We start from the raw sequence: 13115 nt of genomic DNA on the forward strand, positions 1-13115 counted from the left end.
CTACAGCAGCTGGACCCACAACAACAACCTGCAAATGTCAACAGTGCTGCAGGAAAACGATCTCATGCAGCGGAGACGGAGAGCGTTAAATCCAAGGCCCGTTTCACTACACGGGGGAGATTTCCAGACAGCTTCAGCTGACAGAGCTGTGACGAGACGCCCATTAAGCCCGGATGAAAAGTGAGGGCGAGCAAAAGAATGCTGACCTTAACAACTCTGCATTAAAATTGTGCAGGACAGTGACGGACCAACACGGATGATCGGGCAGCAAAAAGGGCGTGCCAGAGACAGGAGGAGTAACTGAGGTCAGGAGGCACCTCAGAATGGACAAAAGCACCAGAAGAAAATAAGCTGAAGGCACAGGTGTCGGGGCTCGGCCAGGAGCTGACCTCTGAGAAGAGCCGGACAGCAGAGCTGCAGAACGCCGTGGAGCAAAGCAAGGAAAACATCAATAAACTTCAATCTGACGTGTACGGAAAAGACTCTGAGGTTTCTGCCCTCAGTAAGAGCTCAAGGCATCAGAGCAGAAACTGAGCATGGCTCAGGAGGAGCTGGCTGCTAATCGAACCCATCAGTCAGGCTTGGAGTCCCAGACACAGAACTTGAAATCAGGCCGGAGCTTGCTGGAGCAGGAGGTCGCCAGACCTGACAAAAAGCTCCAACAGCAGGAGCAAACCCTGAAGGAGCTACAGAAGCAAAAGGGTCAAGTTAAGGAGGAGCTGGACAAGGAGAAGATGCAGGACACTGGAGAAAAGGACTGCCTCAATTGGGGCCAGAACCAGTATGGACAGAACTTTGAGCAGCAGCACCAATGGATGCAAACAGACGGAAATGGAGGAGGGCAGGACCCCAGGGCACGCCTCAGGCCGTGGTTTACCCAGAACACCAGAACAGGAAAGTGATGAACACAAATATGTCTGTGAAGGTTCTCAGTCATCCAGGTCATCGTAGTCAAAGGAGCTTGCAAAGAAAAGCGTCTGGACTTCTTTAAGTTACTTGAAGACGTTTCACCTCTCATCCGAGAAGCTTCTTCAGTTCTAAGGTCAAATGGTGGAGAGTCCCAGATATAAACCTAGTGGGAGTATCCCCCCACAGAGGGACAAAAGGACCCCCTGATGATCCTCTAATCGCCTGAGCCAAGGTGTGAAAGCGGGTGTGGGTCCCAATCAGCCAGAGTTTCGGGTGTGTTCATTGTGAAACCTGGCCCCACCTTATCATGCGAATTCCTGAGGTCAGATGGCCCAGGATGTGAGTGGGCGTTAAGGCGTCTGGGAAGGGATCTCAAAACTGGATTATAGATGGCAGAGAGTTGGTGTCGTAAACCCCCGCCTCTGTTCAAAGATGGTCGCTCACAGTGGACATAGATGGCTTCTTTCACTCCTCTTTCAAACCATCTGTCCTCTCTGTCCAAAATGTGAACATTGGCATCCTCGAAAGAGTGTCCTTTATCCTTAAGATGCAGATGGACTGCTGAGTCTTGTCCACAACGCCAAAACACAGACTTAACAATGTGGTGTATGCTGTACAGTGCAGCGAGAAATGCCCAGACCTCTACATTGGAGAGACCAAACAGCCACTTCACAAGCGCATGGCACAACACAGAAGAGCCACCTCCACAGGACAAGACTCAGCAGTCCATCTGCATCTTAAGGATAAAGGACACTCTTTCGAGGATGCCAATGTTCACATTTTGGACAGAGAGGACAGATGGTTTGAAAGAGGAGTGAAAGAAGCCATCTATGTCCACTGTGAGCGACCATCTTTGAACAGAGGCGGGGGTTTACGACACCAACTCTCTGCCATCTATAATCCAGTTTTGAGATCCCTTCCCAGACGCCTTAACGCCCACTCACATCCTGGGCCATCTGACCTCAGGAATTCGCATGATAAGGTGGGGCCAGGTTTCACAATGAACACACCCGAAACTCTGGCTGATTGGGACCCACACCCGCTTTCACACCTTGGCTCAGGCGATTAGAGGATCATCAGGGGGTCCTTTTGTCCCTCTGTGGGGGGATACTCCCACTAGGTTTATATCTGGGACTCTCCACCATTTGACCTTAGAACTGAAGAAGCTTCTCGGATGAGAGGTGAAACGTCTTCAAGTAACTTAAAGAAGTCCAGACGCTTTTCTTTGCAAGCTCCTTTGATGAACACAAACACACACAAACACACACACATCTACATGCACTGACTCAGAATGAAGAGAAACACACATATGAACACATATGCACTCGTTGATTGAGTGAGAACTGACACACACACACACGCGCTGAGTCAATTCACTGAGAAATGACACACACACACGCGCACAAATCGAAATGCTGATTCAATTCACTGAGAAGTGATCCACACACACACACACACATGCACACGCTTGTGCAATGAAGAGTGAGGCACATACACACGCTGATGCAATGAAGAATGCTTTACTAACAAATGCTTATGCTGACACGCAAAATGCTGCACACAAACATCCAAATACAGAATCTGTTACAACAACAAGAAGCCATTGATTGTTTATTGGTTAAATGCATTTCATGTCACCCAGAGGGCGTTTGTGTAGGTTTAGGGGACAGGGTCTAAAGCAGTTTGGTTATGAAAACAATGTCTGTGCGTGATGTCTGTTTATGGCTCAAGGCCTTGACTGAATTGTTTACTGTGCTTCACACAGCCTGATAAGGAGCAGTGGTACAGAGTGAAAATGATGAATTAACGGTGTGAGTTTTATTTCGGAGCGCCACATTGTTGTGAGTGAGATTTAATTGAAGGAGGAACACACTGAAGAAGAAAAAAGGGGCCAGCTCTTGGATTTACGTAAGCATCTCGCGTGTGTTTAACACAATTGCCTCAGGCTTTAAAGATCTATACGAAATTCAGCAACTCAATTTGTTCTCATTGAGATGACACAATACAATCTAATAAGAGTGGTTAGTTGCTCAACTCACGGAATTCACAACACCGCATAAGATTTCAAACTACAGGAAAATCACTGGAGTTATAAGAGGCAGACAGCGACACACACACCACATGCATGCTATTGCTATTTATTGTGGATTAACTTGTCAAGGGCAAGAACAAAAGAATTCTGCATCAAATACAGGAAATCATAGCTTTCCTGTATTTCCTACATTGTTGGCATGCTGGTTGGTGCTGTTGCTCCACAGTTAGAAGGTCCTGGGTGCAAATCCACAGTCTGGCTAGTTTCTCTCTGGGTATTCTGGTTTCCAGTGTGAGAGGAAAAGTCATGCAGCTATTAGAGCTAGGTTAATTGATGATTCTAAATTATCCATGAATGTAAGTGTAAACGGCTGTTTGTTTCTATCTGATAGACTGATCAGCTGTCCGGGGTGTACCCTGCCTGGTAACCTATCACTTCAGGGTTATTTCCCAGCCCTGCTGCAACCAGGATAAAGATAGGAGGATGGTAGTTGTTGTAGATCCATTCAATTTTTATGGTAACCAGGATCTAGACTTTGTTGAACCGTATGCAATATGAAGACAACATGTAGTATTTAAGTGACCAAGTAGTAGTTGGATAAAAGTTACTGAATAGTGTTGAAATAAACTGACAGAATTGAAGGATCAAAATATTCCAGGAGCTCAACTTACTCCATCTGAACATGTTTCAATCGTGTTTTATGAACACAAAATGCAGGTTTACTGAATATGAAAAGGTTGTGTTGATTTAACTCAGTTGTTTAAGTTTCTGCCAAAGCAAAACATTTGTGTGCAACCAGTGTCCACTATTGAATCAAGTAAATCCAACGTGTTTTTTTCAGTACAAAAAGGAGTTACGGTCCCTGTATTCCTACACAATATTGTCCCAGGAGGGAGAAAAACTTTCTGGTGAAGTTTTGGTTGATTTTTGGGTTTTGCTTAAAACTAGGTTGATTTCATCAGTGAGGTTTGGATTGTTTTCTTTCTCTAAGAGAGAGAAAGATGGTTTTATGCTTGGACATGTTTGCAATGGGCCCCAGTATTTGTTATTATATGAGTATTTTATTGGTTACGTTTGTTTTTGCTTTTGTTACAGTGCACTGAAATAAGAACATCTGAGAGGTGTGATCCACCGGTGGTGATATTTTGGTATTTTGTGAGTTCCTGATTTAACAAATCAGCTCTTTAATCCAGGCCTGAGAGATTGAACTTTAAAGCGCTATAAAATATTCTTACTGGAAACAGTCGCAAAGTGTTTTTCTCCATGATTATAATGGGCTTGGGAGAAATTCACTTATATGGGACAGTGATCACATGAGAAGTCCTGAGCCTAAAAGGATTGCAGCGAGTCAATCCAGTCAAAAAACAAGGAACTGTTTTCCTTTAAAATGATGACGTCATCTTGCTGGTGATGGAGGCTCGAATAGGTTGCGTGTGAGACTCCATTATCAGCAACTTCTGGTATGAATGTGTGTGGATGTATGCATGTGACTGGACTGTGATGGACTGACGACTAAAAGTTTTAACTGACTTGATACTGAGACAAGAACGGTACCGACTTTAGGATTAGTAAATGTCCACAAACAATTCACCCAGCCTGTAGAAGAAGGGTGGATGTTTTGTCTTGCTTTGTTTTGTTTTTGCAGGAACAGAAGGATGACAGAGACTAAAGGGGGAGGCTGTAGCTTCACATGAGTGTGAACTGCAGACTTAACCCTTTGGTTGCTAATTTTGAGTTACTGATGTTTGCATTAAGAAAATTGTGTTTTAGTAGCTGTGTTTTAATTAAGGTATCACATTATATTGTTGGGAAGGTTAAATGCTAAATTGAAGAAAAGGTTTGATTTCACTCATGACTGAACATGTTATTATTAACCATAGCAGCCCACTGTAAAGAGTCAATTAACTGTTATAGAGGAAAAAAGCCAAAAAAAACCTCTATTAATGTCTATGGATGACAGGGAAATGGTAGACTTGTCACATTCAAAATGGAGATATGTAACAATAAACACTGGTCCCCGTCATTTAGGTGCTTTCTTGAAATAGTCAGCAATTTAAAAGTAGGATATAACCGACAGGGGCATGTGCTGAGAGGTGGTGCTGCACAAGAACAAGAGCAAAATAAAGAAAAATTATTGTGTTTAGCTTTGATAAATTCAAATTAAAATGTACCATTACACTCGAGGATCAATATGAAATTCGATATATGCTAATTTTGTATGAAGTACATGACTGATAACTGTTCTGTCCTGAGCTTTTGTTTTTACAGCACCCACTTGACCACACCAACAGTTTCTCGCCACCAAAAGGGGGTACTTGCAAAGAATAGGGAGGAATATCATCAGAAGTGGGAAAGGTAAGCCCCAATGAGGGTGATAACACCATTAATTTCACGTATGGTCAAATTCTCAAAATTTGACCCCAAACATGAAAAATTCTTCAAACATTTAGAGACAGAGTGGAGTTCTAGATAAATATAATCTGCCAAACCACATGCGGATAGAGAGTTGGAATCGATAAGATGGTGAAATAACACGTAGTAAAATTTTAATCATGTTGATTATGTTTATTCCAGTGTGCAGAGCAAGGTTATTATCATTAACAAAAACTAACGAAATAACGAAAACTAGAAGTGAAAAAACATTTTCGTCAACGGAAATAAAAATAAAAACAAAAAAGGAAAACTAACTAAAACTGTAATGAGTGTTCACAAAACTAACTAAAATTAACTGAATTTATAGCAAAAATGTGTTTAGTTTTCATTGATGTGTGCGTGTCCTACAATAGTCAAGGGTGAAAATGAAGTTTAGTTTCCAGATTCTTTCTTGCTGTCTCATTAGGCCAGCAGGTGGCAGCACGTTAGTCGAGTCGTCTGTGTTGCTGCTCCGTCCACGTGTAGAATCATGTCAGGAAAAGTTGGGAGAAAGCGCCAGAGTCCAATTTGGGATTACTTTGAATATGACTGTGTTTTGGATAAAGCAAGTGTCTTGTAGTGGAAAGAGACAAATTATGAGGGACATTTCTAAAGGGAAAAAATCCCACAAACCTTAAAGTGCACTTGAAAAGCTCACCCAAGAAGGCTAACCTAGCTTACCTTGAAAAGGTAAGGGAGCACACTCAACCCTCATCCCCAGAAAACAGACGCTAACCCCAGGCAAGGCAGCGTGATGCATCCCGAGACAACAGGACTGGGATATCTACATAACTGTGTGAGTCAATTGCCTTGAAAAAGTTTATCAATTCACTTGAACCAAAATTACGAACACCCGGTGCTGCAAGAGTTAATAGTCTCAATACCCAAGGATAAGCAGAAGAGCATGACTGATAGGATGAAACTGGGATTTTGTTACACTTACTTATTGCAAACACAACTAAAACTATAACTGAAACTAATCAAAACTAAACTGAAACTAAGGATTTTCAAAAAATAAAAACTAAACTAAACTAGCAAACAATTGGTAAAAACTAATTACAACTGATATAAGATTGAAAATCTGAAGTCGAAGCTAAATAAAAATAAAAAAACGAATGAATATTGCGAAACTATTAAAACCCTGGTCGAGACTAAGATGGCGTTGGACATCTTCAGGGCGGAAAAGGGTTGGTGTGACCAAGGTGTGGTTTGGCTTGTTGTATGTATATTTCAAGATGATATGGCTCTGGATGGACCAGTTGCCAGGGCATGGAAGGAGGACAGACTCATTAAATGAGGAGAAGGAATTTTCTGGGATTGAAGATCCTCTGGGTGAGTGGTTGACTAAAAGCATGCATAAAATAAAAGCTATTTTTTGTTATTGCTTGGTTATAGATTGATAATTGGCCACATTTACAGCTGTATTGACTTGTTGTGGACGCAGTCTACTTCATGTTTAAGCACTCTAATTAACAGATTGAAAATAGAGACATTAAAGGACGAGTATGCAGCACCACCCTGTCAGATGCCAGTGACGGTGGGGCTCAGTGATGAATCAGGTGAGCTGGATTCATGGCTGATTCAAAACAAAGCTTCCCCTGCTGTGGTCAGTGAGGGAAAAACAGGGGGAAATAAAATGAAAAGAGGCATTTATAAACGTTTATGTGTGAAGTTTATAAACGGGATAAAAGGGGGTGTTTTACTGTTATTTTAGCATCAGCATTATTGTTACATCAGAATCATATAACAAGCATTGCGTTAATCATTTATTGAAGCTTTTGACATTACATTAACATTTGTGTTCCAGTGATTGTTATAACCTCAGGTTAATCTTCTATTTACAGGTGCCAGAATAATCATATGATCTTTCATTGCAGGTGTGACCATGATCATTTTTATACATATTGCAGTTTGTTGCTCATTATAGAGTTGTGCTCAAGTTAATAAGGGTTAAAAGCTACAGTCAGCGCGATGTCTGGCTGATCTATGGACTGGAGTGACTTTGGGCATGGAAGGCCGCACGCGCTTACATAACACTGATATCATGTTATTCTTTGTGATCTTTTATTCAGTTATATCTTTTGCTAAGTTTTAAGTAGTGGCAGTTGATTAAACAACATTCAGTTAATATTACATACCTGATTCAGAGCATTACACACAGATCAACTTAACAATCTGCAAAACCTTGTAGCTGCATTGTTGTGTCTCCATAAGGGACAATTGGCTCCAGGAGATAAGTGGGAGTCAGTGCCTGTCCTCGAGAAGGGGAGAATCTTGCTTTGCTGTGTCAAAAGTAGTCAACAAGTTCATATTCAAGTGAAGTTCATATTAATACAGGTTTTGTTTCTTGGCAATTCTGCGGGCGCAGGCTCTGGGCGGAGCCAGGAGTTGAACAGATCTAACATGACAATTAAATTGATTTCATTCCCTGGCACAGGATGACAGGACTGGAGCAACGACACTGGATAGTAGAAAGTCTGATACTTTCTGAGATATGAGGTCACTAACCTTTTTCTTTAATTTTCTAGCTCCGTTGATTTGACACATGGGAATGTGTCAAAAAAGGGGGGAAGTTGAGTTTTAACATCAAACAAGGGTTATATGAACATTTTTATGACTTCATTTGTGTTTTAATAACTTAGGTATGGTAAAGCTTAAGCTAATAATGACCCAAAAGGTTTCTGGACTTTTTAGAGAACCAGTGAGAAGCATAAATCATTATTTCCATGTTTAAGCGTGAATCATTAAAATGAACTGAATAGCGTTTAGAAGATAAAATGCCCGTGTTCATGAGAAGCTGAGTTCCACACTGGAGAGGAAATCGTGGGACGGTAGGCGGAAGGAAACACATGATTTTTGTGAAAACGGGGGGCAAATGTTAGAATTAAAAATGGCTAATTTGTTTTTGATTTCTTTTGTTAAAATGAGTGGTTTTAATAATTTTCAGACACACCTTGCAAATGTGCTTATAATGAGTTGGCACTTGGTCTTTTGAAGGTCATAAGCTTCGTCCGGCGTGATGGTCCGGACTGATATATTGCAGGTATTGACTTTGAGTGCAGAGGGCTAAATGCAAACACGCTTACACACACATAGGATATGATTAGAATAAGTCCCTGGGACAGTCTGAATATTCTAAACCAATTCTGAATCGCCAGAAGATCAGTAGATAACAACAGTAGATTATTAGGGCTAGGCAGAGAGGTGTTTTGGTTTTCTGTCCCTTACAGAGAAAGGAACAGACACCAGACGAGGTCACAGATATACGAGGATCCTTCGCAGCAGAGGCAGACACAGTGACTGCCGAGACACCAACTGGGTTCAAGTGTCATGGCATTTTGGGCTCCAGCTAGTCACCTCAAAAGGATGGATCCCATAAACACAGCAATAACCATGAATGGGTTGGTGGAGATCCAGGAACACCAGACCAACGAGGTTCGAGAGGCTCTTGGGCAAAAGGGGGACACGTTCCTGTTCCTTTTTCTGGGGGACACAGTTGTGACCCGAGGATACACAGATCGTTGTTTGAAATCGGGGCAGAATAATCCCCTGATCTGTGCAACGACTGAAGGGTTGTCTAACTTCTGAGGTTGAAGAAAGAAGAGCAGAGGATCACCCGACTGGAAGACACTGGTAGCTGCAGCAATAAAATAAAGGCTAAAAGCTCCTCGGACAGAGGTTCTAGTCTGAGTACGTCTGAAGGGTATAAGGTAGCACCAAAATAAAGCTGTGGGAGAACTGGGGAGTGTCATCTGTACCTGCTACTGTTGTAATAATAGTTTTTCTTGCATCTGAACTGCGCAAACTCAGAGGTCATCTTACATATGGTTCGCCCAACAGGGGGACAAAGGGCCTCAGGCGTAAGAAGAAATGAACCCGGCAACACTGGATTACAGGGTGTAGGTGAGCTCTTTATTCTAAAGAGCTCAACAGGGGGAGTGTGGGATTATAATATTATTTTATGCCATGTTAGACCCTTAATTAAAGATGGTGAATTATTATGTAGTTTTACTTTGCATTATTCTCCTGAATTAGAAGAAGGTGATAACTATTGCATTTGTTAAACTGAGTTGCATTACATTAGACTGCTGGTTGATGGTGAATGAATGATATTGTTTTAAAAGGGAGTTTTTCCTTCCCACTGTCGCCAAAGTGCTTGCTCATAGGGGGTCATATGATTGTTGGGTTTTTCTCTGTATCTATGAAGCGCCTTGAGGCGACTTTTGTTGTGATTTGGCGCTATATAAATAAAATTGAATTGAATTGAATTGAATTGAATTGATGCATTATACTGCTGAGTTATAAGAAATAGTGTTCGCAGAAAGTCATCGCCTTATTTGTCTGATTAGAAGAGAACAGAACAGACTGGAGAGGTTTTCTGCCCCATCTCAGCAGGAGCAGATAAACAGGGAGCCAAGGTCGTAGCTTAGGCACTGTGTGAGAGAAAGAATGTGAATGTTTAGGCTTTTATGATTAGGTGGGGGCCACTAGAGGCTATAAGAGTTTGATCAATGCTCCACCGTTTTGAGATCTGATGCTGTCTGCGTACGGTGTCCATCTCCCACGCGTGTGATCATTAAAATCATCGTTTGACTCAACCCGGCCGGACCAGTGTGGTTATTTTGGTTTTTCCTCTTGTATCCATCCCCAATATTTGAATCTGTAACAGTCTGCATCTCCGGAAGTCCACCACCAGCTCCTTGGTTTTCCAACTCCTTGGTTTTCCCGGCGTTGATCAGCAGGTGGTTCTGCTGACACCAGTCTACAAAGTCCAGAGTCCACTGTCTGTACTCTGAGTCGTCCTCACCTGTGATGAGGCCGACTATGGCAGAGTCGTCAGAGAACTTCTGTAGGTGGCAGCGTGGGGAGTTGATGGAGAAGTCTGCAGTGTAGAGGGTGAAGAGGAACGATGCCAGCACAGTTCCCTGTGGGACCCCCGTACTGCAGTCCAGTGTATCAGAGACACAGCCCTGTGACCTCACATACTGTGGGCGTTCTGTGAGGTAGTCCAGTATCCACTGGGACATGTGGTGGTCCACTCCCAATAGCTCCAGCTTGTACCTCAGAAGTTGTGGCTGGATGGTGTTGAAAGCACTGGAGAAATTAAAGAACATGATCCTCACAGTGCTTCCAGGCTTCTCCAGGTGAGTCAGTGCCCTGTGCAGGAGGTAGATGATGGCGTCCTATCTCCCCGATGCCAGGCTGGTAAGCAAACTGCAGATCCAATGAAGACCTCACCAGGGGCCGCAGATGGTTTAGAACCAACCTCTCGAGGGTCTTCATCAGACCTGGATGACCGATAATTTTCTGCTTCCAAATTCAGATTAAACTGAGGGTATTGTACGTTATACAAAAAATTTTAGTACCATGGTATCTAAGCAGATTCTTACTCTGGAGGGCAATGCTTTTACCACCAGTAATGCTGTGAGGAATCTTGGTGTTGTTTTTTGACCAGGGTATATCCTTCAGTAGGCATATAATCTCTGACTCTTTTCCTCAGCGTATCATTAGTCATGCCTACCTGGTAGCAACACATGGCTACACCTCCCTCAGCCTGTTTGGGCCAGGAGGTTTTCTTCCCACTTAAAACAAGATCTAGAGTGTGATTAAAGTGGTGGGTGGGTTCTTTTACATTTTGTGAGAAGCCAATTGAGTCTAATAACAGATTAAATGCCATGTTGAGGCTGTCATTTTTAGCATCTACATGGATGTTAAAATCACCCACAATAATTATTTTATCTGAGCTGAGAACTAAATCAGATAAAAAGTCTGAGAAATCAGACAGAAACTCTGTGTAAGGCCCAGGTGGACGATATATGATGGTTGACTGGTTTCTGAGTTTACAGCTGGGGTGGACGAGGCGAAGCATCAGGCTTTCAAATGAATGTCTGGGTCTTTGGTTGAATAACAAGATGAAAATAAAGAGGAAACCTAAAATTCTTCAGTAAACATTTAAGGAGAAGACTTTAGAGTGGTTTTAGTTTAAGGAAACAGAGTTTAAGAAACATGTCAAAGTGTTGGCAGCCCGTCCCAGGTGACCTTACCTGTGTAGTAATTGTGCGCAGAACATCCAAACAGCTGATCTGGTCTCCAGGAAACAGAGGCAGATTCAAGTGAGTCAGTTTTATGGTGTTTGGTTTGGGAATCCTCAAAGGATCCTGGAGACCATCACAGAAGTCTGCCAGCTCACTGAGGAACACATTAGAGAATATTAAAATCCATTAGAGACTATTAGACTATTACAGTGGAGTCCATTATAGTGCAGAACCATTTTTGATTAGTGTTAAGGTTAGAAACCTTCACCGAGCTCAGTCTCACCTGTACTGTATGACCTGCGAGCCACTGGGGTCAAATCTCCTCCAGGTTTCATAAAACATCTGGAGGTGATCATCACTCAGCATCTCAGCGTCCTCAGGGCTCGCTGTGTTGAAGAGCTCCAGGATGACAACGATGAACAGGTGGATCACCAGCAGGCAGAAGAGGAGGATGTAGGAGCTGAAGAAAACAATCCCCACCGTCGGGTTGGCGCAGTTACCAGGCTCAGGTAATCGCTGGTCGCAGTCTGGAGGCGTGTTCATGATGGGACTCAACAGGCCGTCCCACCCCGAGGACGTGGTGATCATAGTCATGCTGATGATGCTGTTTCCAAATGTCTTGAAGTTAAACATGTCATCGATCATCATCTCATGCTTCACGTAGGCAAAGTTAAACATCCCAATGATAGAGAATGTGTACACAATTAGGAAGAAGAGCAGGCCGATGTTGAAAAGGGCAGGAAGTGACATCACAAAGCCCATAATCAGCATCCAGATCCTTCTGGCAAACCGAATGTGAGGGAATGCTCCACATAAGGTGAACAAACGACCCAATCGCATAACAGAAAAGAGAGAGGGACTGCAGAAATATTTTTCCAAGATGTCAGCTAAGAAGAGACCTGCAACAACAGCAACAACAACTATTTGTATAGCACATTTAAGACCGAAGGTACACCAAAGTGCTTCATAAAAAGGTTCAAACATAACAGATATGAGACCATAACAGAGTACAAATAAGCTAACAATTGAGAAAAGCTGGTTAAACAAAAATACAGATAAAATAAGAAATAAAACATCAGAGCGTATTTTAGAAAATAAAATCACTGCGTATTCATAAATATAAAGTGGGGGTATACATACAGTGGTACATCAATAGAAGATAAATAACAGCTGGATGAAATATAGGGAATGTGCACTAACTAACCGAAAACGCTCGGCCACACAGCTAAGTTTTTAACTGTGATTGAAATGAATGGATGGAATCAGAGGCGTGAACGGCAGCAGGAAGATTGTTCCAGAAGCTAGGACCTGCCAGGGCAAAAGCACGGTCACCTCTGGTCTTTAGCTGGGATCTAGGCTGCACCAAGAGTAACTGTCCTGATGATCTTAGGGCTCTCCTGGGGATATACGGATTAAGGAGTTCAATGAGGTAGCACGGCGCAGTATTGTTTATGGTTTGAAAGGTGAGCAAGAGAATTTTGAACTCAATATGGTATTTGACAGGGAGCCAATGCAGGTCAGCGAGGACTGGGGTAATAGAGGCAAACCTTCTGGTTCCAGTCAAAAGGTGTGCCGCAGCATTCTGGACAAGCTGCAATCTATGAAGAAGGGCAGAGATCAAAGTAAAGGGAATCACAGTAGTCTAATCTAGAGGTCAGAAATGCATGGATAGGTTTCTCAAGGTCCTATGTAGTGCTTGGCCTTGGATATTTGACGCAGTTGGTAAA

The 13115-nt window shown here is 42.6% G+C and overlaps 1 protein-coding gene across 6 annotated transcripts in view; it reads right to left on the minus strand.

Annotated features, from left to right (window-relative positions):
• LOC146384673 (sodium channel protein type 4 subunit alpha B-like) overlaps positions 1-13115 on the minus strand; it is a 64224-nt gene that overhangs the window by 11974 nt on the left and 39135 nt on the right. For all 6 annotated transcript variants that reach the window (XM_084936722.1, XM_084936720.1, XM_084936717.1 and 3 more), the window contains 2 exons: positions 11672-12287; positions 11398-11542 (listed from right to left, as the gene is read on the minus strand). In XM_084936722.1, coding sequence (XP_084792848.1) covers positions 11398-11542; positions 11672-12287 — 761 coding nt within the window. The remainder of the gene's footprint in view (positions 1-11397; positions 11543-11671; positions 12288-13115) is intronic.

This window comes from Perissodus microlepis, chromosome 7 (assembly GCF_051167445.1).
Source record: "Perissodus microlepis isolate ML-2025 ecotype Zambia chromosome 7, ASM5116744v1, whole genome shotgun sequence".
Classification (NCBI taxonomy): Eukaryota; Metazoa; Chordata; class Actinopteri; order Cichliformes; family Cichlidae; genus Perissodus; species Perissodus microlepis.